Source organism: Diabrotica undecimpunctata, chromosome 6 (genome assembly GCF_040954645.1).
Source record: "Diabrotica undecimpunctata isolate CICGRU chromosome 6, icDiaUnde3, whole genome shotgun sequence".
Classification (NCBI taxonomy): domain Eukaryota; kingdom Metazoa; phylum Arthropoda; class Insecta; order Coleoptera; family Chrysomelidae; genus Diabrotica; species Diabrotica undecimpunctata.
The window spans coordinates 639,774-667,162 of NC_092808.1; the positions used below are offsets into that span (position 1 = coordinate 639,774).

At 32.9% G+C, this 27,389-nt stretch overlaps 1 protein-coding gene across 3 annotated transcripts in view; it reads right to left on the reverse strand.

The window, feature by feature from the left end:
• The window catches only part of LOC140442975 (uncharacterized), a 90,299-nt gene that overhangs the window by 6,257 nt on the left and 56,653 nt on the right, over positions 1-27,389 (reverse strand). The window contains exons 1-2 of one of the 3 annotated variants that reach the window (XM_072533955.1): positions 26,471-26,606; positions 991-2,261 (exon numbers count right to left, since the gene is read on the reverse strand). In XM_072533955.1, coding sequence (XP_072390056.1) covers positions 991-2,213 — 1,223 coding nt within the window. In that variant the 5' untranslated portion in view covers positions 2,214-2,261; positions 26,471-26,606. Of the gene's footprint in view, positions 1-990; positions 2,262-22,943; positions 23,256-26,470; positions 26,607-27,389 lie in introns of those variants that run through there. The other 2 variants (XM_072533953.1, XM_072533954.1) reach the window with 2 other exon arrangements.

Here is a 27,389-nt window from a genome sequence, read left to right on the forward strand (position 1 = left end):
GCATATCTAATGTTGTTAATTGGCGTTCCATTGATCTTTATTGATGCTGTTTCTCTTTCAAGAGCTCTTTTAATAATTTCTTCAGAGTATGAATTGAATAGTAGTGGTGACAATACACACCCTTGTCGCACTCCTCTTTAAATTTCGAACTCTTCTGATGTGTGTTCATCAAATGTGTATGTGTGCCTGCTGTTTATAATATAGATTTGTTATAATTCGAAGGTCATTGTAATGTAATTGTTTTGCTTTGAGGACGTCCATTAGCTCTTTGTGGCGAACTTTATTGAAAGCCTTGTTGTAATCTATGAAACAGACGTACATATCTTGGTTCACATCCAATCATCTCTGGATTAGTACGTTGAATGCAAAGAGAGCTTTGGTATCTATGCCTCTACGGAATCCAAATTGGGTTTCTCAAGATACTTGATATGGATTAGAAAATGGATCAGCATATTGTCGGATATATTAAAATAAACATTTGCATCAAGTTTCAAGAATCAAGAAATTTCAAGAATTTTTTTTCAGGAATTCCGCAGAGATGGATATATAGGTAAAGAGACTATTTTAAGAAGACCAGTCATATATGCATCAGATGATCAGAACAGGAAGCAGAAAAGAGCTTTAAAAACAATATTCTAATAAATTGGAGTTGAAAACTACGTGATAAACGACTTGAAAGCTACGTTGAAAACTAAAAATTACCTGTAGAAAGACAAATTACATATAATATAGTAGCTTATTAGATGATTTTGGGATGCAAAGATAAGACGATGCATTGTTAAAAAAAAGCTTGTAATATTATATAATAACTTTTTTGTTGCTTCCTACACTGAGTCAGAAATATCTAAGACTCCATGCAGGACTGCTGAAATAATTGAGAACTAACTGCTGAATATGACACACACCAAACAGTGATATTTCTACTGCGATTACCACGCCTACTGGAATACATGATACATGGGAAAAAGAATAACCTAGGAAAAAACTTACCTCATAAGTGTATGTATGAAATGTGTCCGAACCCGAACAGGATTGAACTCGATTCTTCCACTCGAATTCCCGCAATTGTCTCTAGAACAGCCACAAGGAAAATTAAGTCTATCTACTTGACATTTGATCCCCGCTTGACTGCAGGAACAAGTGTCCGGATCACAATATCCCTTACAACCACATCCACAGAACTCCCGGGACGTCCGAATGTTCCTGCACTCATCCTTCTCTATCGAGTCGATCTTCCTCACTCCAGCAGCCCGTAGAAGAGCTCTCCGCTGCCTTGTAGGAACTGGCTGAAGGAAGTAGAAATTGTCGGGGTCCATTTCGGTGTCTGAGCCTTCGCTGGCTTCATCTTCACTGTCCGATTCGTCACTGGAAGTTGCTGTGCCGCCTGTAACGTTTCTCTCGGAGCGAAGTTGCTGCAGAAGTTGTCTATGAATCCTTCTTTGCTCTAAGGCATGCTCAGCTATGGAGAACTTCTTTACATGCGAATGGTGAGCTCCCATGCCTAAGGTAGAGCCGCCTTGTGAAGGAACGCAAGTAAAACCTTGCGTTCTGGGAAAATAGAAGACGGTGACACTGTCAAAAGTGATACCTTTTCTTTTTTTAGCTTTGGGTTCGTCGTTTTCATCTGCAACAAGCTTTCGCTTAAGACTGCTTTTTGTTTGTTTATTCTTGGATTGTACGCCGCTCATGTTGTCGTTACTATTAGTAACTTGCCTCGCAAATTCCTCAAACTGCGTGTTAGTTATTGTATTGTATAGAAACAAAGACTCGCTATCGCTTTCTATATTCGCCACTATTTCCTGTGGTCGTTCTTCGCTCAACTCTGAACCTAAACCAGAGTCTGAACCATCCGATCGATCGTGGGGTTCCTCAATTAATTCTTCAGTAGGCGGCAGACTCTCCGTTGCAGAGTCTTCGTCTTCATTCTTATCTACACCTGTAGTATCATCACTAAATTCTATTGCTTTTTTATTTGATTTCAGCTCTTCGACGTTTGTACTTGAAGGTAGTTCCTTTAACTCTTCGGTACCGTTTTGGTGACAACTAGAACTACTGGAACCGGTTTGGTCGGAGACGGAACTGCACTGGTCTGAATTGGAGATGTTTTGGTCGGATTGGTCGATGATGATTTTCGATGGTTCAATGGTGGCGTTTTGGTTGGACATGATTGATGAGGATGATCTGTCCGTTTTTGTCGAGACGTTAGATCCCATTGGGGGGCTGATTTGTTGAACTACTGTAATTGCCAAAGGCCATCATTCCTGTAACAAAAAAAAAATATAGTTAGTTTAAATTATTAAAAAAAAAATAAGAGATATTTTAAATAGTCAGGGAATGGTGAGTTTATTTTCTAGCTTTTTGATTGAGTTTATAATCGTATCGAAATGTGCAGGTCACAGTACATTTTAGTGGACCAAATGTATGGTGATCACACATTATGAAAGGTCTGGACTATACGGAGTATGACTAAGAACTGTCTCGATACATTTTTTCTATTTCGTTTGCCATATTTCAGCTGTATAGGAATCCTGCAAATATATCTGGATAAAGCCTGGATAACGAAGGAGGGAGTTTTCAGCAAGGTGATGGACTATAAATGTTTTGCTCATAAAGATAGCAAGTTATGCCTCGAAAGTGGACTGAACCCAGAGAGCGCTGGAACAGCAGAAATGAGAATACTCAGAAAAGAGTGACGAGATCAGAACAAAATGTGATGTACAGGGTATAAACGAGTGAACCGTAAATATAAAAAAAAGAATGGAACAATCAAAATTGCTTATATAAATAAAGAAAAAGAAGACATTATTGATTTACCATCGTCGCGGAAGAACCAAAACCGCCTAAGTGACATTTTCCCCCAAATGTACTTTATGGTTCCTTTACATAGATACATCTCTTCTGTGCCATTTGACTTGAAAACTATCTAATTTCGACAAACGACATGCCCTCTAGTGACGCTATTTTAATACCGCCTATGTACATTCTGTTAAAAATACCGCCGTTCTCCTGTCAAACAGGTGTAATATTAGGTTAGGTTGTATCGCTAAGTGTTTTGTGTCAAATTACAAGCGAAAAAGGTAAGTTTAATTAGTCAAATATATTTAACTTAGTTCTTAGCTAGTTAATTAACAACATTTTAATAAAATATCCTCATAATAACAAAGTTTATATGTAAAAATTGTATTGAAACTTAACCATTTAGTTGGTCGGTAATGTTCTTTGTAACTGACATTGCATATTGTGTCGAAAATCAGAGGTTAGAGCCTGTAATGAAATTACCGAGCAAAAAAGGCAAGAACTTTTTAGTTCGTTATGGAAAACCATGACATGGGACCAACGAAAAACATTTATTGTAAATACAGTTGAAAAACATACTATCAAACGACGAAGAAGTCAAATCATAATGCCAAGTGATAATTATAGACGCTACTCATCGCTACAATATTTCCTAATTATTAATGGAACTAGAAGACATGTAAAACTTACTTAAGTACATTTGGTATTAAAAAATGGACTGTACGCTACTGGCTTGACTTTAAAGAAAATAGTGATGGTATAACTCCTGCTTCTAATGTTACTTACACAAAATCTACAGAGACTGCTGCAAAGCGGCACACAAAGGACAAAAATTTCATTAAAAGATTTTTCAATTCTCTACCAAAGATGCCGTCCCATTATTGCAAACAAACAACAACAAGGAAGTACTTAAAGCCTATTGTAACATCACTTTCGCAACTGTACAGTTTTTATCCGAAAGATTACAAGAAAATTTGAAAAAAGTCAGTAGATTTACTTTTGAATCGATTTAAAAAAAAAGTTGTCACTGTTTAATCCGAGGAGAAATGAATGCGATTTATGTTGTGCTCATAAAAGTGGAAACATTTCTGAAGCTGAGTATACTATACATATACAAAATAAAGAAAGAGCACGAATTAAAAAAGGACAAGACAAAGAAGAGCCTTAAAAGGTGAAGCACATGTGTTTACGCAAGATCTTCAATACACTAAATTAGCACCGATGACCCAATCCAGCGCATTTTATTATAAAAAAAAGTTAAATTTACATAACTTTGCTATGTATAATCTACAAACTCATGACGCGGTTTGTTACTGGTTCGACGAAAGAGCCATAGAATTGGTATCCTCTTCATTTGTTCCTTGCATTAGACATAATTTGGAAAACGCTTTGCAAGAAAAACAGTTACCAGTTATCCTTTGGTCGGATGGCTGTAACTATCAAAACAGAAATACAGTTTTATCTAGCGCACTGCTACACTTCAGTAAAGAATGGAATATTACTATCGAGCAAACATTTTTGAACAAGGGACATACGCAGATGGAATGTGATTCTGTTCATAGCGCGATTGAAGCAAAATTCAAAAATCGAGATATTTCTCCTCCCGGTCAGTTACTATCTGGACTATAAGTTTTTTAAAGATTATTCTCAGAAATTTTTTTTAATTTATGACTTCATAAGACCAGGTAGATCAGCTAGTGATCCAACCGTAGTGGATATTAAGGCCATACAATATAGTAACGGAGAAATAACTGTAAAAACGAATTTTAATTTTTGATAAAAATGACTATTCTGCTTTACCAAGAAGACCAAAAAAAATCATTCATGATAAGTCACTCGCGAATGCTTCCCCTTAAAAAAAAGAGAAGCGAAAGTTGACCTATTCCAAATGGAACAACCTTCAAGAATTAAAACTTGTTTGATGATAATTGTCATTCGTATTACGGATCAGCTGCCAAAGGATCAAAAGAATAGTTAAAAAATCTTTTTCATTATCAATGTAATTTTCTGTTTAACAAATAAATTTTATTTAAGTTATTTATTTTTTAAGTTTATTTATTTTATTATGTCTGACACAAAACCGCCTATCTTAATTTTTATAAATTTATAATACAAAATACCGCCTAAGTAACAAAACAAACTGCAATTATGTAATTTCGCTAAAATAATGATATATCCTTTTAAACAATCAAGAACTTAATCATAATTAATAAGTTTTTACTGGCTCCTGAAAAATTACCTTTTTGGCACTTAGACGATTTTGGTTCTTCAACGAAGCCATATTAATTAAGCAATATATAACCCAAATTTACTAAATAGCGCAACTAGAACTAAAATACTATCTCTTTTTAGCCTTGGAGTCACGTAGGAGTATAGACAACATAAATAAACCAATTAATTATTACGAATATTAAAAAGCCGAAGCAATTTTTATACAACCATATCATGATCATCTTGATCAATAACAGTCTCACCTGCATGACCTTGAACACAATAATGTCGTTTATAGGAAGATTTTGCAGTAGAAAAACATTGTATGGGATTAACAGTATTGGAATGAACGTATTTTCAGAAATTTTTAGAAACATACAAGACAATATTTTATCAAATTCTATTCACAAAATATAGTCACCAAAAATCAGTTTCAAGACAGTAGTATTTTCTTTAAACCAAGCTCGTTTAGTGATTGCCCCAAATAACTAAGACATTGTTTATATAATTTTATGTCATTTTTCCAATGAACGTCTTCTTTATTCCCAGGATTATGAGTATACTGCACAAAAATGATGTCAATACAGACTGAAATAAGTACTCGAAAGAGTTTAATCGAAAACTACCAAAATGACCGGAAAGAGTAGATTATGGTGATCAAAATAATACATATCATATTGGTATGTAAAACATAGAAAGCGTATCAAGCTAATGCATAATATATAGACTTGTAGTCGTAATAGATAACCTTGATAATTCTGATAATTCGCTTCAACTCACGAACCGCCAGCGTACTGTTGGGTCTTGATCTAAAACTGAATATGATTTTGCAACTATAATGACTGAGATGTATCAGAGGCTACCGCTAGTCTTAGGTAATCATTTATAATTAATAATAACTTTTTGTTAATGTCAATTTTTAACTGAGGTAGCGTACAAGGTAGTGTATTACACATTCGAGTCTCAATAGGATTATTAAATTTATGAAGATACAAACAGTATTTTCAACATTTTTAACTTTAGATAGGTATCGTATAAGCTTAGAGACAAGAAAATTGCTCTATGAACAGTCTAACTGTTCATAAACAGATCCCTGGGATAAAAAAATTGAATAATTTTTAAACTACTTGATGGATCGATCTGCAATTTTGAGGGTTTGTTAAGATAAGTTAACATGACAACCTAGTCCCATTTTTTCATTTTTTACTTGATCTCAACTTGGTGTTATTTTGGTGCACCTTTTTCAAGTTGTCGTATCCTTTTCAGGACACAAACCTCGTTTTTTTTATTGAATTGGTTACAGGATTGTATTTCCGGAAGTTATGACGTCATAAAACAGCCGAACAGGTGGTATTTCGAATAATACGCCGAGTATTATGGATTCTCCCGGAGAAATGAGATTTTTTGGCACATATAGGAATGTATGAGGCACGGATGTGCTGGACAGAATGTTGATGAAAACAATCAAAAGCATTGGAAATAGTTTTGGTGTATAGGCGATGGATATTGAAGGTTGTGTGATAATTAGAAATTGATACGAAACTGAATTGGGCTTCGTCACGAATGAGCTCTTTTACTCTGCTGTAAAGAAGGTCAAAGTACCCCAAATTTTCAATTGGAGTGACAGAAAAAAAAGTTTAATTAAAACAGTGTTTACAAAAATTATTAGATTATTACATTATTTATAACCCTACTAAAACTTCCAAACATCTACTGACAACTTTCAAAAACCTTGTGTTCAGTTCTAAGAATTTCATAAAATAGCTTCAGAGTTGGAAAATAATTAATACCACGCGATAATCTAAACACTGTTCTTCGCTGTAATCTAAATATATTCATTGAACGGTAATTTTAGAATTTGGAGAGATGTCCACTTGCACCGGCTGCTATACTACAGGGCCTACTTGGAGAGTTAGTAAAGCGAAATTAAATCCGTTTATACTCCCCGTCTTCGTCTTCTCCCCCTGTTTCTTTTTATGAAGTATATTTATTGAAACGAAGCTTTTATACGGCCATTCTATGATTTATTTCCAAAAGTTGTCACTATGAAATCGGGCTTTAATTTTTATTCTATTCACTTTTCTATTCTATTCTATTCTATTCATTTTTTTAAAATAATTTCATATAAATATAATATCGGCTTTTTACAATTATCACTCCAAAAATTGTATTAAAGTGAGACAAAAAGAGTTATTAGTGACATATTTTAAGTTGAACTTCCATATTTATACTTTGGAAGATATTTCTAAATCACTTTGTCTATCTCTTAAAACATTTACTCACTATTGTCTGTTAATTGTGTTGCCTATACGTCTACTAAACTCAGAAAGCTAATAGTACTGCCATCTATAGTGATCATTCAAAGTTAGCCACAATTGTTTATAAGAAAGTTGACTAGTGAACGCCGATTAGAAAAAGGCTGGTAAGTTTTATTCAGTATTAGTGTAAAAATAAGTATTTTGTTTTAATACAGGAGGTGGGGAGACGACGTATATGTTGGCTGCGCAATTTAAGAGACTGGTTCCAATGCACATCTAACCAATTATTTAGAGCAACAGCTTCAAAGATACGAATAGCAATGATAATTGCCGAACTCCGTAGCGGAGAGGGCACTTGAAGAAGAAGATAGGAGGTGAAGTTGTAGTATGATGATGTGTTGTGATCATACATATATGAATATTTATATATAAATATTTAAAAATGACAATACCAAACCAATTTTTAAGCTGTATCCTATAATCTACTTTGCCAAATATGCCAAATGAAACTTTTATGTTATGTATCTTATAGTTTACTTTGCCATATATTCAGTATTGTGAAATATTTTTGTTTTGTACCTATCAAACATTTATTTCCAATTACATTAGTAGAATTTGTTTTAATGAAACGTTTCAAAATGAATTCATTTAGTTATATAAGTATAGTGTTTCTATCCTAAAAATATTCAAACTAGTTTTAGTACTTTTAGTTTCTTTTTTATTGTGAAATTTCACCTACAATCTTAGACTATGTTTCTTATTAGATACATAATAAACTTTTACAATTAATTTGGATATTTGACTATGTATCTTGTGGGATACATTCCATATCTCCCTTATTTATAAAAAGGATAATATAAAAATGGTAAAAATACCTTGTAATATACCATATCACAATACCTAAACAACAATTTCACAAAAATTACTGTTATATTAAGGCTTACCAAATTAAGGGTTAAATATGGCTTTTTACAAAATAGTAGTCACAGTAAACAATTGGAAGAGTCCATTTACGTGAGGAGGGTAACCGTTATACAACATGTAAACTTTTTCAATTTTATTAAAATCTATAAAAATAATATATACTTAAATAATACAATTACTTTATTCCATCTTAAACAGATTCTTTATATCTTAAAAATACAGAAAACATAGAATGAAGCTTCGCGCTAGTCTACAATACCGCCTACTGTACCACTTTTTTTTAAAGCTAGAGCGAGTAATTAGTTAAATCAGAAATTTTTTGAATTTTTGTCATTTTTTGCTCACGACGTCTCTGAATCTATGACGTACAAAGCTGATTGATTTGTTTCTGTTTTATGACGAAATTAAATACAACATATATATATATATATATATATATATATATATATATATATATATATATATATATATATATATATATATATTCTCGGTTTTTTATAACGTCTTACGACGTTGTCCGACTCCCAAACGCCACTGTATTCTGTCTTGAGTTAGGTCTTCGTCCAGATTTCGAGCGCTAATCGCTTTCCTAACTCCCAGGTTCCAGCTCTGTGGTGGTCTTCCTCGTTTCCTCTTCTCTGGGGGTTGCCACATCATCGTTTTTTTAGGTAATCTTTCGTCCCCCATTCGGCTCACATGCCCATACCATATGAGCTGTTTTCTCTCAATATCCTCAACTATAGTGCCCTCTATACCCATTTGTTGTTTTATCACTTCATTCCGTATTCTGTCGGCTCTTGATATTCTCATCGATCTTCTGATGGCATCCATTTCCGTGGCTTCGACCTTTTTCTTATATTTTTCGGTTATTCTCCATGTCTCAGCTCCATAAAGTAGGCTAGTTTTAACCATTGTCTCATAGATGTTCCATTTTCTTTTCTTTGATATTTCTTTACTCCATAGAATTCCGTTCAAACATGCTATAGCTCTTCGTGCTTGTACAATTCGATGTTCTATTTCTCGTTCGTCTTTTCCACTACGGTCGAAGATGACGCCCAGGTATTTATATTCGTTGCATGGATTTATTTTTTGATTGTCATCGATATCGAGTTGTTCTGCTTCAGCTCCAATTGAGAGGTATTTTGTCTTTTCTAAATTGATATTTAATCCCCATTTCTGGTATTCTTCAATTAGTTTTCTAAGCATGTTTTCTTATAACTATATATATACTATAACTAATATATTCTAAATACAACATTATTATCATTAAACAAAGCGAATTAATTAAAATCTTTTGTTAACAGTAATTTATTGGTTTTGAGCTTCGAATCTTACGTATACAATTTTGTTGTCTTCAGATTTGTTGACATATCCTAAATACGTAATTGATGGCAATAAAACAGTTATTAGGAAAACATTAAAGTTGATAGTTGAGTTCTCGTTCAAGATCAATTTTACCTCACCTTTATGACTGCCTTAACATTTATTTTATTAGCACAGGTTATATACGATTCAAAAACAAAATGTAGTAATTAAAGCTGTACCAGAGACTTGTTGAGTGAAAATATAATACAACAAAGGGAAAGCTGAGCTATACAAATGAAAGAAGAGAAAAAGCGATAATAGCAAAACAAGAAAGTCGTAGATGATTTCAGATATCCCAAGTTGCATTTATTAGGGAGATAATTTATAAGCAGCTCAAGCCACTAAAAGAGTACCCATAGAAGAATATTGTTTACCATTTTCATTAAACACTTTCGCTGCGGAACTCTATTTCAGAACGTTCTCCTGTGCAGAATGAAATTTTTTAGTAGCAAAATCACAGATGCGAAAGACAAGCGACAACTCTTTTGTACCAAACGTTTTGGTAATCTCCGCCCACTTTGTGATACCGAGAGGGTATTTGTGGTGTAATGTGTATTTGGTAGATCCTTAATAAAAATATTCTGGTGTGGTTGTTTGCTTTATTATCTGCTCTGAGGAAGTTTTATTGACAAGTTTTAAATTGTTTTAGAGATGCCTCATAATATATCCAAGAAAACTGACAGAGTGCACAGTATAAAGGAGAGTTGGTTGTTACCTCTCATACGTAAGGTTACCTTTTTCGAGCTGAGAAATTGTACGTTCCCTTAAAAAATGTAATATTTTATCATTTACCTAGTGTCTTAATAATTATAATGTTCGTTACTCAAATTATGTAATTTAGGGATCATCTGACCTCATTTATGTGGCTAGTTTCAACTACTTCACCCCAAATATGTTCAATTAGAACAATATCGTCGGAACCAATTGGGCGAACTAACACAATGACGGAATGACGAATTTCTAACAGATTTATAAATTATTTTAAAAACAAGTACATATAACAAAGCCAGATGTATATAGATATATTTTTTTATAAATTTAAAAATTACTTTATATCATGGTGTACAAAAAAATGATGGAACAAAGAATGTCTCCTTAGCAGCCAATTTTCCCTTCTCGTAGAAAGGAAGAAAGAAAAAAATAATAGGACATCTTTTACAAAAATACTGCCACTAAACTTTATTTTAAGCTACTTTTTGTGAGCGGGTCAACTATCGTTTGTCTCCATTAATAACTTGTCGTTCATTGAATAAACAACTTATTTTTCTTATCAATGGTCATTTTCTAATTTGTTCCCATTGATGATGTATGGTCATTGGTTCTTTCTATAGTTGATTGGTGTATGATCAATAATTGTACCACTATCACATCTATTTTGCTTCGTTTTTCTGAAGTGACACAATAAATAAAGTTTTAATCCATACAAGACCCAGTATCACATTCTAATCTAAATATAGTACATTACTTAACCGACAAACCATTTTGATCCTAATATTAATTCCACAACGGCTTGTTAAATTGAAGTAAATTCTAATCCTGTAAAACGTCCCTAATATCACCCCTAAAGACAGGGTAACTGAAAATAGCTCTCTATTTTCGACAATAACGCCATATCGACTTCCTGTTCGGCCTTTAGGCACTTGGCAATAAAAAAGGGCCGACACACGCATATTCAATTCTACAGTCGTCTGAAATCTCTCCCCAAGTGAAGACAGTGAATGGAAGTGGAATTTCTACATCCTTCCTCGTCGATAACATAACCTAAAATCCGTATTCCCGCTAAAGTCTCTGTTGGAGAGGGTTAAGGCTCCGTAGGTCGGATAACTGTTGTATATTTTCTTATTTTTTAGGCTCTGGATATTTTCTTTGACGCCAACACACTTAGTTAGATTCCCATGATTTCTTTGTTCTCTCCTTCTTTGATTGTTGTCCACTTTGTATGCATTTCCTAAGTGATCGAATTGTCCAACAATTTCGAAATTATTTTATACCCTCAATTGAGTTATGTAACGTAAAGAACTGTTCTTAATGATTCGGATTTGCCTTCATCACCATTATATCTTGTTTCTTGAAGATAATATTGTATAAGAATTTGCTATAAGATTCGTTTCAATGTAAAAATTTGGTAAAAGTTTGTTTACTTTAAATCATGTTTCATAATCCAGTCGTCAGAGACGAAAATGCCACTGAAATCATATGAACACGCTAAATTTTGCTGACAATGTCAATCTTGTGACCCCAAAAAGATGCAAAAAACGTTGTCGTCCTAGCCTTAAACAGGAAGAAGACAGAAAAAATAAGTAAAGCGATTGTAGATGAAATTGATTTTATCCCCCGTCGCATAGTGACGGGCAAAATTACTAGTTTTGAATAAAAATATTTATTAACACTTTGTAGAATGAACCATTCTCTCAGAAACATGGATCAATTTAATTCTATTTCTTATCGACATGGCCAAAACTTTATATATTGTATATTGTAATGCCATTTCCCTGTGTTTTTTGCATTCTGAAACGTCTTCATATTTGTGTATTTGGCACGGAATAGGCTGTTTCCACTGCTTGAGTATCCGTTTCTTTCATTCACACTTCATGCATCAACTCAGTGATTTCTTCATGCAGCTGTTCGCCATCTTCTTTTAGAAAACCAGCAATGACACCGTTTTTATTAGGTGCCGCGTTAAGTTTTTTATTATAATTAGTTTCTTCATTGGTAGTTGATTCGTCATATTTCATAAATTTCACTAGATAGATTTCCCACATCAATCTTTTTTCTTTCTACATATCTTCGCTTCTCGCCTTTTCAATATATGCTACTTATTCTGGCTTTATTTCGGCCATCAACTGCTCTCTGACAATCTTTATTAATATGTGAGTTTAATTGGTATTAGATGATGCAGAAATATGACAAAAGAAGTTTTTTAATTTACTCTTATTGTGTACGAAATCGTATTGAGCATCCATTTTCACCTGTAAATCAGTTGTCTGGTCGGGACTTCACTAGATCTTTCATGAAACGGAACTGACTATCTTTACGAGTTCCACGAAAAACAAGTATTGTTAGAACCATGGGCTACAATACAGTGCAACTAGCTCAGTATTTTGAAATTTTGCAGAACACTATAAAAAAATATAAGTTACCTCCCAACCGTATCTATAACGTCAATGAAACGGGCATTCAGACAATCTCAAACCATCTGCCCAAACATGTTGCCCTAGTTGGAAAGAGAGATGTAGTAAAAGCTTTAGCTGCCGAGCAAGGACAAATAATTACAGCTGTTTGTTGTATGAGTGCAACTGGTCACCATGTCCCTCCATTTTTTTATTTGCTCTAAAACGGATGAATCTTCTTCTAATCAAAGACGGGTCCACTGCCTGCAACATGGCTGTTACTGATAGTGGTTACATGAACACTCCCACGTTTAAGTACAACAGAGGAGAACCCCATTCTTCTGATTCTAGATAATCACGTATCGCATACAAGTCTTCAAGCAGTAACATTTGCAAAAGATAATTTCATCCATTTATTAAGTCAGCCACTCAATCGGGCATTTTTCAAACCATTAAAAGCTTATTATGTGAGCGTCGCTGACAACTGGATCAGTTTCCATCCAGGACAGGTTCTCTATTTACCATGTGGCTGGTCTCGTTTCCACAGCATTTGCAAAAACTGCTACTGTAGATATAGCAAAAGAGAGCTTTCGGTCTACAGGAATCTACCCAATAGATAAAAATATTTTTCGGACGTAGATTTTAGGCCAGCGTAAGTAACATAGCAAGATTAGGTGAAGATTCAGACGATGATCATGTTTTTTTTCCAGTTTCAGCAAGAAGAAGAAGAACTTGTTACTGATGCGATAGAGCCCCAGCCGTCATCAAAATCGGAAGTCAGAATTTCTCTACCTGGTCCTTCAAATATTGAAAAATAAACTGTTACTGACACGAAAGAGTCCCAGTCGTTATCAAAATCAGAACAGTAAGTAATTTCACTATCAGACATTATTCCCTTCCCAAAAATTAAGATAAAAAGGAAACGAACCAGGAAAAGTTTGAAGTCAACCCTACTAACATCGACACCTAATAAGGAGCGACTTTTAAAAGAACAAGAAGAAAAGAAGGAAGCAGAAAAAGAAAAAGAGAGGAATGAATTACTGAAGAATCAAAAGATCAAATCTCAAAGTGCTAAAGTTCGTGCTGCCAAAAGGAAAGTTTTCGACGAATCTTGATCTGATGAATCAGTTGCAGTTTTTTATCAAGAAAGTATTGACTCTTGTGGCATTCATTTTTCCGATAACGATGAAGAGCAAGACATTGATGCTGTACCAAATATTTTACCTGAAGACTTTGTCGTAGTGAAGGTTTTTGGAAAAAAATCATACTGTTACGAACATGCATTCAGCATGGCCTTTGTAACGGTTGCATCTCGAAAGCGACAAGAAGTTTCCAGGGATATCGAGTGCGAGAGAGAACAACTCGTCACGTAGGCGAATTAGAGGTGGGAATGTTCTAGAACAGAGTAACTTTGGTATATATATGTAACGATGTTATGAGTTAGTTCAGTTGTTAAGATATTACCGAACTGTAAACTTATAAATAAATATATTTATATAAATTCGAACCGCTCGTTTTATTTAATCTCGCTACAATACAGATTATTTGTCGCCAAAGTCTGCCAAGTAAATGATGATGGTTATGAAGGCGTATTTTTTAAGCGACTGAACACAACATTTCGTTTTCGTGAGACAACGGAAGATGCTTTTTTTTTCGAAAGGGCGATATTGTTTTAAAGCTTTCAAAGCCAATCAAAACCAGTTCTTTTAGATTTTCAAATTCAGTAGGATTCTCTGACGACCTCGCCAAATACCTCTTTTAGATTAACGTTTTTTATTTTACGTTTGTTTTTTTTTTCAATAAAGATTGGTTTATTTTAAACGTCTACCATCTCTTATTTGGGGTTTTATTCATTTTTATTCATTTTAGTTCTGGAGCAAAAATACACACTTGCGTACTACTGTCCCATTTGTAGGGGCAAGAGTACGCAAATGAAGATTTTTTAAAAACTTTTTTTTTCATTTATTAGTGAACTTATAGAACTACTGTCGAGACTTAAAATGGAAAAACAATATATGTAAGCTCTCCCGTAATAACATTGGAAAAGTTCTAAACTGTTTTTCTGAAGATGACAGAAGATAACGAAACTAAAATATATTCCACCAAAAATAAAACACAAATTACAACAGTTAACAAAAAATGATCAATTCTTTCAAAGATTTTATCATTATACAAATCGCACAATCTAAATTTTAGACTTCATTTAAAAAAGCCAAACAACACTCGAATTAAATCCGCTTGAGTCTCCGTATAGCATTATTGTATATTCAAATTCAGCCAATCACCAAATACTTGTTGGTTTATATTTATCGACCAAGGATATCTCGTACCTTCAACAGGTATACGTGTATATAAATATTTTCTACGGCAAGGAACTAGACATGCGAGTAGGCTGTGATTCTATGGAAATTGATTAGTTTCTCTCTCTTTGATCAATAATCAGAGACGTTTGGCATATTGATTGGTCTAAAATATACCAAAATAAACGGCATACAATGGATCAAATATACAGTAGAGTACCTTTTGGTAACCAGCTGATTTTCGTTAGAACAGTTGATCTAAAATAATAGAGACTTTAACAATTACGCATTGTTTTCTTCATAATATAATACTAAGACTTTCCGGTCGAATAGTTTTTCAAAAGTTCCATGCTTTGGAAGTAATCTCCAGCAAATAAAAACTAAATAGCGTCAAAAGATAAGGATCTTTAGTGTTCACAAAGTATAAAAACGATAATACTCGATTATTTATAAGATAATAATTTTATATTTCAGTAGAGATGCGTCCGGATTGAATAAATTGGTCCACAGGAACGATCCTCAGTAAATCAGTTTATTCCTTTAGTCAGCAGAACTTTTTAAGTTTAAAAATATATAATAAACAAGAACTTAGCACAAGATAGTCACAACATAAGAATATGGGAGAGAAAGACTACAAATTAGACGAATAAATAACTTTAACACTTAAGTTCCTATATGTAAATCAGAAACCGCTAAAATCGTCAGTCTGAATTTCGGGAAGTGATTCTAATTTTAACTAGATGGCGATGCATGGCTTTGAAGGGACACTTGTTTACTAGTTTTCAGCGTTTTCTTCGAGGATTTGATCTAACCTGTTTATTTAGTTGAGTGTTTTATGTGACGGTGTTTATTATTTAAGGTAAAAATGGACCTCAAGTTTGAGTAAGTATATTTTTACTATTCTTTTGTTATTATATTTTGTTTAAAGTGTTTTTAATTGAGCTTAACCCTTGAGTAGTCGGGTGGGGCCTGTGAGACCAGCGACAATTTATTTTTCTGATGCCTCAATGCTTATTTTATGCCGGAGTGCGCTGCATTTGTCAATACTTTTCCGTCCACATGTCGAACAACAGTAAACAACGGGGTTTGCATTAGTAAGTTCGACAAGTAAATTTATTTTCCTATTTTTTATGAAGTTTAACCTACATAGAAGTATTTTAATTCATGGTTATAAATAAATATTGTAATGTTCCAGCCTTTAATTTTTTTCTTTTGTATTTCAGATTTCAGTGATGGATCCTTATCTGAAAGAAATTCTGAAAGAAGATTACAACAGCTCTATGATAAAGTAGAAGAAGAAAATATTAATTTGGACCATAACACACACACACAGAAGAAGAATGGGAGGATGCAAACGCAATAGAATTGGAGGAAGGATTGGGGGAGGCACTTGCAACTTCAAAATATTTTGAAACGAATTCGGAAAATCAGCGGCTCTTTTATTATGAAAAAGATGGTGTATCCTGGAGATATGCGCCTGGATGATGCGCCTCCAAAAAATGTTCAGACAAGAAGTTCTAATTTAATTTCATACTTACCAGGTTCAAAAGGAAATGCTCGTCAAGCAGTTGATCCTTTTTAGAGTATTGAAAATGTTTTATTGATGATAATATTCTCGAAACCATTGTACAGAACACAAACATATTTATTTCTAAACTAATAAACAATTATGTAGACCTGAATGAAGCCAGACCTACAGATACTATGGAAATAAAGGCGTCAATTGGTCTATTATATCTAGCTGGGGTTTTTCAAGCAAGCCACCGAATTTTTTTTTTGCAATATGTAAGTATTCTTATAGCTACTACAACAATTTTACAATGTTGTGTAAATAATAAAGCATGTTGTTTTATATAAACAGAAATAAAATGCATGTATCAGTAAAGTATGGTTGGAATTTCTTTAATTTAAACTTTTAAAATATATTTCATGAAAATATAACACAGAATTATTATGATGGTATTATCGTAAAAAACACTATACTTACTTGAGAAGAAAAAGCAGCAAAGGAAGTAAAATTTTAACTTTATGGGAATTAAAAAGTCTTGAGATTGGGCAAACCCTTACTTTTCATTTTTTGTTTGGAAAATGATAATAATAACATTACACGGCAATAATCGTCACACTCCGGCTGTCCATTAGCGTCGGACCAGGTTTTTATTTTAAGTAGATCAGAAGTTATAGTTGCATGAAGAGTTACAATATTAGAGTTCCCCCAGGTGATACTTGTATCATCAGCAAAAAAAAAATTCAATGATTTTTAATTTAGTGATGTCATTTATACAGATAAGGAAAAGTAGAGGACCCAGTACTGAACCTTGTGGTACTCCACATGCTAAGCTTTTGTGACTAGAGTCAGTATCATTTGCTCTAACTAGTTGTTTCCTATTCCTCAAGTAAGATTGAAACCAATTCAAAGAAATACCTCGAATTCCGTAGAAATTTAGATTTTTTATCAAAATGTCGTGATTTACACAATCAAAACCTTTAGCATAGTCACAACAAATAGTGACAGTGAAAATATTATTGTTTAGTGCCTGATACCGAGTAGGAATTCGCGCTAAAAAATGGTGGTGGTGTCTATTTACATGGATGCTGGATATAACTATTCAAAATGCTTGGTACCTTTATAACAGATCCCATGATCCGATCCCACAACTATAATTTCGATAGTAACATCGTATCTTACGAAATATGGTACCGAACCAAACGGTGCAGGCAGGCCATCTTCGTCCAAAGTAGTCCGAGAGTATTTTAAATAATTTTGCTCCTATATCTTCCTAGGGCCGATTGTTCGAACGCTAATCAAAACTTGATTGTAATCAAATATTTAATTACAATCAAATACGTCACAGCAGCTGTCAACATTATTAAAAATCGCTTATTATTATTAGTATTATTGATTTGTAAATAAAAACATGAAATTACCATCAGAAAGAGTTTAGTTATGGTTTAGTTTAAATTAAAACGCAAAATAATAAAATTGAATAAAATAAAGCAGTCAACATAACCTCAGAATGTGACGTATTTGATTTTAATTAAATATTTGATTACAATCAAGTTTTGATTAGTGTTTGAACAATCGGCCCCTAGTGTTATATAATATGTAACGGTAATTATCTAAGAAATCAAATATAATTAAGAAAAAAACTGTATGTATTTTGTCTTAAAACCTTCTCCCGTATACGGATAAATCCCATCGAAATAAAAAATAAAATAAAATTTTGCAAACAAATTAAAATTCAGGAACTTGTTACAGTTATTATAGGGTTATTATAACAGAAAAAAGGTCAAAAAATGTTGATATCAAAAAAATATTTCATTCCTTCTATATCATTGCTAGATATCGTCTATGACTTAACACTCCGTTCGTCGACGGTGGTCTGTCAGGCCAAACCTACGACGTAAAACGTTATTTTCTTGAAAATAAATAATCTACATTGTCGGAATTTTCAGTATCTTTAATAAAAATAAACACCTACATTCTACATTATATTTTCAAAAAAAAAAAATACTTTGTCCTGATAGAGCACCGTCGTCTTTCGTTTTTTTTTTGGTAAATGTAAGTTTTTTTCATATACAGGAACTTTATTTATTTATTTTATTTTCCCTCTAGTTTCGGGTAGCTAAATTGATGAGTAAATCGTAGAAAATTATGTAAATATTACACAGATGGTATTCACTGGGCTGGGTTTCCCCGATCGAGAATATGCAGTGTAATTCTTAGATATACCTTAGTTGTTAGTTTGGTTTCGTGTGAAATATGTCTGATAATAAAGTGATTTTGTGAGAACTATACGTAGCAGTTAATAATTTTATTCATCAAGTTGCGTATCCTGTTTTTAAGGTTAGTAGGTCTTTTATTAATTTTGACATTGAAACTTGGGACAATTATTTCAGTGATGGATCCTTATGAAAGAGAAATTCAACGTCTACCTACTCTATAAGAAAAAGTTACTTTGGATGTAGAAAATGACTTCGATAGTTTTTTTGCCGACGATGATAGAGAAGAGTTTAGCGATCATGACACGGAATCTGAGCAAGAGGATATCCCAGAACCAACACCAACGATTGAAGAACAAACAATTAATGAAGAACAATCTGACATATTATATTATTATGCGAAGGATGAAACTAAATGGAAAAAATTTGTACCAGCTACAAATATTCGATCACGTCAGGAGAATATAGTTTCTCACTTATCAGGAACTATCCGTGAAACAAAAAACTAATTCTAATGCAAAATATTGAACTTGTATAATAGTAGAATACACCAATATTTATATTAGAGAGATATCTGGATGACACAAAAATCAAAACGACGTCAAACTTACATCTCCGGAAATGAGAGCTTTTATTGGTTTGTTATATTTAGTAGGTTTGGATCACGGTTCTCGAATAAATTTAGAAGAATATTGGACAGACAAATACGTTTTGATAATAAACAAACCAAAGACGAAAGACTCAAAATCGATAAATTAGCTAAATAAGAGAGATTTTTAAAATATTTGTAAAAAACAGTCAATATTGTTATACCGTTGCTGATTATGTAACCCTCGATGATATGCTTTTAGCTTTTCGTGGAAGGTGTAGCTTCCGTATGTCCATTCCAAACAAACCTAAAAAATATGATATGAAAGTATTTGCCACTGTCGACGCAAAAACATTTTACACTAATAATATATATATGCTGGTCAACAACTTGCTGGTTCATATAAAGCTGATAAATCATGTGCAGCAGTTACTACAAGGATGTGTGAACCTCTCTATGGAATGGGAAGAAATATTACGATGGATCGCTGGTTTGTTAATTGCAACCTTATTATCCAACTCAAAATAGAAAACGGTTGCGGGTAAGATTCAGTCCCAAAGAAAAGGATTGCCTCCAATTATGACCAATGTAAAAGATCGCTCTATAGGTTCCTCTGTTTTTGGGTTTGGAGCACATATGATGGTGACATCGCCTGTACCCAAAAAGAACAAAAATGTGTTACTAGTTTCATCCTTTCATCACACTGATACAGTAGATGAAACTAGCAAGAAGCCATAGACGATTTTATTCTATAATGATACCAAATGTGGAGTAGATGTTGTAGATAAAATGGCGTCATCTAACCATGTATCTAGATATACTAAACGATGGCCATTTGTAATTTTTATGGGGTCCTAAATATCGCCAGTAAAAACGCTTTTGTAATTACCAATAATAATTCCAATACGGAATATAATAAACAACGAAGACAATTTATTAAAAAATTATAATGAGACCTAGTAAAAAGTTATTTTGAATCAAGGGCTACAACGTCAGGATTACATTCTAACATTTGACAAGCTGTTATGAAATACTCTAGAATGCCGACACAAAACCGACCTAATCCACCACCAGGTAAAAGAGGGCATCATAAATTTTTATTATAGTTTCATTATTGTTTTCATAAATTTTTAAAATGTGGCAAGCTGTCAAAATTATTATGTAAAATCGCTCCATGCGTGACCATGGTAGGGGTACTTTGAAACGATGCCAGCGTGCGTAGCGGCGAAATATGACAAAATTGGACCTACCTTTTTACGCATAAATTTTATCAAAAATGTGTGCAAATACATATTGCGTATTTAATTGTGCTAATAATAGCAAAAATAGTAAGTGTAGTTTTTATAGGTTCCCAAAGATTACATATAAATTAGAGAAAAGAAAAAGATGGATCCGTGCTATTAATATGAAAAAGTAAATATCACATAACTTCATTTTTATGCAATTGAAATAGGAAAAATTTAAATAATTTACCTTATATATTTCATAAGGCTTCAAGCTAACTGCAGAGTGCCTGATGACTTTATCTTTTATATCATAACTTTTACTATTACTGTTTTTAATTATATGCTCTTTCACGTGAAAAACTTGATTTGCCAGTACTAGATTTGAATTTTGAGAAACCCAGTTTTTAATACTACATTTATTTTGTACATAAACTGAAAAAATATAATTAAAAAGTTAATTATTAATAATTGTCAATTTCGCATGTATTTAACAATGTTAAACATAATGTCATCTGTTTAACCTGAAAATTGGTAGGTCCAAAACTGTCAGATGAAGGCGGTAGGTGTCGCGTCAGTCACGCACGGAGCTAAAATACAAGGTAAGTAGGCATAAACAAACAAAATATATCCATCATATGGAAAAAATAACTAAAAAAAATAGACCACCGTCGTGCGGTCTTGTTATTGTTTAGATGTAGTCGATCGGAGTGTTAAGGTAGTAGGGAAAGGATAGTCTTGTGAAAAATTGATTATGTGCCACTCATTTTATAACGGTTAAACTACATGAAAACGTGGTTTGCCATTTTTGCATGCATGCAAAAAATTCTTAACAAGATTACCCCGTAATTAGTGTACTAATTAGGGACGATTTCCAGCTATAAAACCGTATCAATGAATTATTTTTTGTTTTCAAACCCTCTGTACATTATGCTGTCCCTATATAGATTTAAATAACTCAAAACAAGTTCATACTCAAACCTGATCGTTAATGGCTGATTACATAAACAATAGAATCTTATTAAAGAGTCAACACTAGTGAGACAAATCATTCAATGGAGCTGTAAGTCTCCATCTCTATTAACTACAAAACTACCAACTATTTTTAACATTGATGTTATTTCTATAATCGTCATGGTTCTGAATATGCACCAAAATAGAGGATGGTGAGAGATAATTGGCAAATTCTTAAATTTTATAAAATTTACTAACAAGGTACATCAGAAAAACAAATGCGGTCGGGAAGTAATCCATTGTAATAAACAACTTTACATACATAAATTATTTACGTGTCGAAAGATGAATTTGTAATTGACGTAATTTTAAATATGAATCACTTACATTTGTAATATTTTTCATATTTAAATTGCAATATACCTTGTAATAAGTTTTAGTGCCAATCAAGACTACAGACACATCCAAAATAAAATATGTTTATATGAATGGCAAAAAACGCAAATGTTTCTGCACTAGTGTCGCAAAAACTATAAATAAAATTAGGAAATTACTAAAAAAAAACCTTCTTACTTAGACATGCAATGTACAAAACAAAATGTTTTAGTTTTTCGTATAAAACTGTTTTTCTTCATGGTTTACAAAATATATACAGAAAATAAAGTGGTCAAAGGGGCGCACAAATTAGAGGAAAGTCTGGGGCAGTTGAGATGCTCAAATAACAGAGAATTTATTGTTAAGGTCATGTTCAATGACTGATGTCATTGAAGGCCAGAATGACATATTTATGATGACGTAAACTCTTAGAAACAATCGAGCGTAGTTATGCTGTATCGTCGAGATTTGCTGGCGCAATGATTAAGGGGCAAATATGGATAGAGAACTACGAACACTGTGTTCGTAGTTCTCTGATATGGATAATGATCACAAATAGATTCTGAACTTGTTAGAAAATAAAAATCATTATTATCATTGTACAATGGTACAATCATCAGTAAGTGAAGCAGAACTCATTGATATATGTTGACATCGTTCTGTCTTACTACACATAGAACTTAATACAGAAGTTCATATGCTTCGGTACGAAAAAAAAAAGAAAAAGCACAGTGAGAAAAATAACAGCTTTTTTTCAATAAAAATAGATGTAAACCTGTAAGCTCTTTTTCGTCGATCTTTTTATAATTAATAAATGGATAAAAAGATATTCTTATTAATATTTTGTATAAATTATCATCATGTACTGTACATCTCTCTCTCTTATATATAGCAAAAATACGGTAGAGGTCATTTTAGAACGCTGAAGAGAATGTTTTAGCTCCACTACGACAATATGCGCTTTTATCCTACTTTCATAGTATACCCAGCGGAAAAGAAAACTGTCTTGTGGCGAAAACAAAACATCTCCAGCGTTTCTACGTCATCGTATTGCGTCAAAAAGCTTGGAACGTTTACTTAGATATCTACAACACAAAACAAAAATTCATATTCACCTGTTAAAAACCGTTACAAAGCGCCCCTGTCAGCTTTACTAGCCCACAACTTAAACTTGTCGCAAACTATAGTTTTTGAGTCACTCTGTACACCTGTGTCTAAATAGAACAATAATTTCAAACCGCTATTCTTACAAAGTTGGTCCTTTAGTTTTTTTTCTACTTTTTAACACCACTAAACAATTGAGACATTATTGTAATCTGTTGGATACACTTTAGAATATTTGAAAGAATTCGGTTCATTGTACCAACTATAGAGAAATGTATGAAGACTGGAATCGGCACTTTTAACTTGTGAACTAAACATCCACTGTGTTGAGAAACCTATCGGTTGCGCGTGCGCTTTACAATAAAACGAGAATTCAGTTGAGCGCAGCGTTGCCAGTGTATAAAAATATTCAGAAAAAAGGGGATATTGAACAATTTTTGACTACTACAGAATGCAAAATTGTAGATTTTGTAAGGTAAGAGTAAAATTTAAATAAAAAAAACGCCAAAACTACTACTTTACTACTGACAAAACTTATTCCTGCCCGTGATTTCTCAGCGACAAAATTATGACAGATCTGTCACGAAGGTGTCTGGTAATTCTATTGTTCTAGTAGTAGTCTAGTTGTTTTGGTAGTTCTAATCAACTTTGGACAAATATAATAAATCAAGACGAAAAAGCAAGATTTGGATGCCAGTCAGGTGAAGAAATAAAAAAATTGGTTTCGGAAAATGTCCCATTAAACACGCAGAGGACCGGAAGCTCTGTTTGGACCCAATTTTCGGACGTAAGAAATTTTACGCTTGAAAGATATACTACCATAACGGAACTAGCAGAAATTCTCGAGGATTATGCCTTAAACAAGAAAAAAGTCAATGGCCAAGACTATACAGAGTCGTCTGGAAAGTCAATGTGGAATACTACAGCAAAAATGGTACAAGAAAAGTATTTTACGGAGTACGGCATAAAAGTCGAACCTTTCACAGATATATCTTTCAAATGTGCAAGATTGGACAAAGGTACCAAGCGGAGGCAGCTTAAAAGTGTTTAAGAAAAAAGAAAACTCAGTTCAAAAGCATTATCCACCGAAAAACTATTAAAAATCATTCAAAACGAGGAAACCCCCGATGGAACACAAAAGAGTTTTTTCACTTTTGCTTATTTGAACTTGCTTAGAGAGGAAATGAGGCCGTAAACTGCAAGATTCACTTTTTCCATAAGGAATTTGATGTTATTGGAGAATTTACAGGCCGAATTGAATACAACAGCATTTTTTCCAAAACAAATCAAGGCGGTTCGAAAAGTTTGGCAAGTAGCAAATGGCTGGTAAGAAATTCATCAAACGAAAATTTATGCCCAGTTAGATTATTTTTGAAATTAACACGTCGCATTTGAAGCTTTTTTAGAAAAATTAGTAGAAGAATCTAACTTATACGCACATCAGAATGGTATTCAGCTAAACATTAGCGTTGAAGAACTCAAAGCGTTCTTGGCGATACTTATTATAATGGGGTTTCATCAATTACCATCAGTAACACTATAATAGTCTTATAATGAAAATTTATGTCTCTAAAATTGCAAAAATTATGCCTCTTATAAGATTCCTTTAGATATTTTCATCTGAAAGTCAAAGAAGGTTTTGATAAGTTGAACAAAGTTCGTCCTCTTGTAAATTATTTAAATAAAATTGTCAATTAACGAAAGCATGATTGGTTTCAAAGGTAGATCAGCCACGAAACAATATGTACCTTTGAAACCAATTAAAAGGGGCTTTAAATTGTGGGCCATAACTTGTACTGCTACTGGATTTCTTTTAGCATTTGATGTATAACAGGGAAAACGAAGGATTGTTAATGAAGAATTTGGGATTATTGAGAATGCCGATGGATACTGCTTGTTTTTGACAGATTTTTTACTTCAATATTTTGTTGAGGAAACTATGATGTCAAACAGAACATGGATAGTGTTCAGATAAAAATTTGAGATTTGGTGAAGGTGATTACGCCGTGTCTGACTCGATATCAGTAACAAAATGGCGAGATCTAGGAAAAAATTTAAAGGTTAAAAAAATTATTTGACAATTAATTAAATATTGATGGGTTACGAAATAAATTTTACGTCTATCCTCCAGATAACTATCTGTCAGATAGAACAATTTTTATCTGGAGGTGAAAAGACCAGTCCTTTCATGTAAGAAGTATATTATTTTAAAAATTTAATTTTTAATTTTTCTAAAAGTTTGTTGATCCTAAAATATTGGCTGCGAATTTGGTGATCGGTAAAAAGTATAATACAAAACTAAAGCCAAACACGGATCCAAAGAGGGGGCCATGGTAGCCATCTACCCCTCCCCCGAGAATTTAATGCTTATGAGAACATAAAAATAATTAGTGAAAATCCAAAAAGAAATGAAGAACAACGCCTGACAGGAGAAGCCTTGGGAAAGAATTCTTCTTCGTTTTTTTCTGGGTTTCGATTATGTAATCATTTACCCAATACAAGTAAGGTTATGCGAGTCTTGCTCTAGGCAATGCACAACCAGGCATAAACTTCTGTTTCCCACTAATTGGCAACTAGGTGATAATTATCACCTTTTTCATGTTTTCCTTCTTCCTGTAATAAAGAGGGACAGTGTTACATATATTTAAGTAGCTTCCTTTGAGTAGCTTCCAAACATTCTCGCATAGGTTTGCGGGTAATGTTACCTTCGGTTAAGATTAAGGATTTTAAGTACATAAATTTTCACATGTTAGGATATTTCCATTATTTTCTGAATTTATTTATTTGTAATTTTGATAAGTAAAAATTTTTATAGATCTATTTGGAAGAATTTGGTAAATTTTTTAATTATTTTTATAACTTTATCGGAGGGTCTATACAGAATACTATGTAAATATATTGGACTTTCTATTCCTGCTTTTAATAATTGTAAATACAGATCCATGTCTTTGTGTTTGCTCATGGGACATTTACAGAAGATATGGATCAAAAAAACACAGTAAAACTGACAGCTACATTCTATTAGACGACCTTCTATGATTTCTACCTATTAGTGTTGGACAAATGGAGGAGTGGAGTTAAAAAACAGCACAGGAAAAATAATGAGATGGAAACATAGCCTGTTAAGAATTAGCACAAAGGATCACAACAAAAACAAATACGTCAGTGAACGAATTCGTACAGATAAACTGATTAATATCAATATCATGTAAAGATAGATAAGTCGTAATCGAAAATTTCATGTTACTGTTAATAAAATGAACACCAAGAGCCTTTATTTAAAAGACTCTTAAAAATAATATTAGAGTAATGAATAAACAAGAAAAGGCTGATAAATAAAAAGATAAGCGTTAACATTACCCCACCAACAAATTTATAAAATTAAAACAAACGTAATAAAAACTTCAATCCTACCCTTGCAGTTCATAATTTTATACCATAAACCTCAACATAAATACACAAGATTTAATGTACAATATGTTCAGATGTTTTTATACAAATAAGCATGTTTATATACAAAGAATGATGCTCCACCTACCTATTATATCAGTCTATAAACAGATATGAAATCATCTTATACAAATATATGTAAAGATTCTTCTTACTAATGCCCGGAAACTTGACAACGTCACGCAAGATCTGACGTTGTTTCACTTATTGGTTTGTTCGAGGTGGAATTTTGTCATGTATAAGTGTAGAGGTGGGAAATGGAGCGTTTGAATGTAGAGGTTGCAACGATAGGAAAGAGGCTAGTTGTGGGTACAGTATGTGTACGTATTTGTATGTAGAATCTGTTGTCTGGGTTTCGGATTGAAGGTAGTGGTTTGTAGGATATACAGGGTGTTGCTATATTCGACTGAGAAAGCTCTGTCTTGAAGAGCTCTCTTTAATTTATGAATATTATTGGTATTTTCTTTAAAACGAAATCTTTGCACGATACAAAGCTTGATAGTGCATCACTGATTTGATTATTTAAAAGTTAATTTTTGAAAATGTATTATTTTTTTAAACGAAATAACAAGCTGGTATCTTCAGCTCAGAGTTAACATAATAGGGAGTTTCTGAACAAATTGAGGTTTGCAGAAGACCTTCAGTGTTTTTGTACCTGAATTGGCCTTAAAATTAACTTTTCGAAAACACAATACATGACCAAAAAAATACTGGTCAAGAACATTGTTCAGGGAAGTTTTTAGATCGGATATTCCCATGTGTTTGAAAAGGTCTTTGATTTCTTGGTTTATTTGCATGTGTTAACGATTTTCTAAATTTTTCTCAGTGAGCTGATGACATAAAGATAAAAAATAGTACTAAACTCGGTTCGCTATTCCCAGACCGAACTGTCTAGTGAATTTAGTAATTATTTTTTTGCGAAGTTAGTTACTTTTTGACAGACTAAATGTGGCTGGAAATTACTGTACTCATAGCAAATATTAATAGTAAACAAACTAAATAGTAAA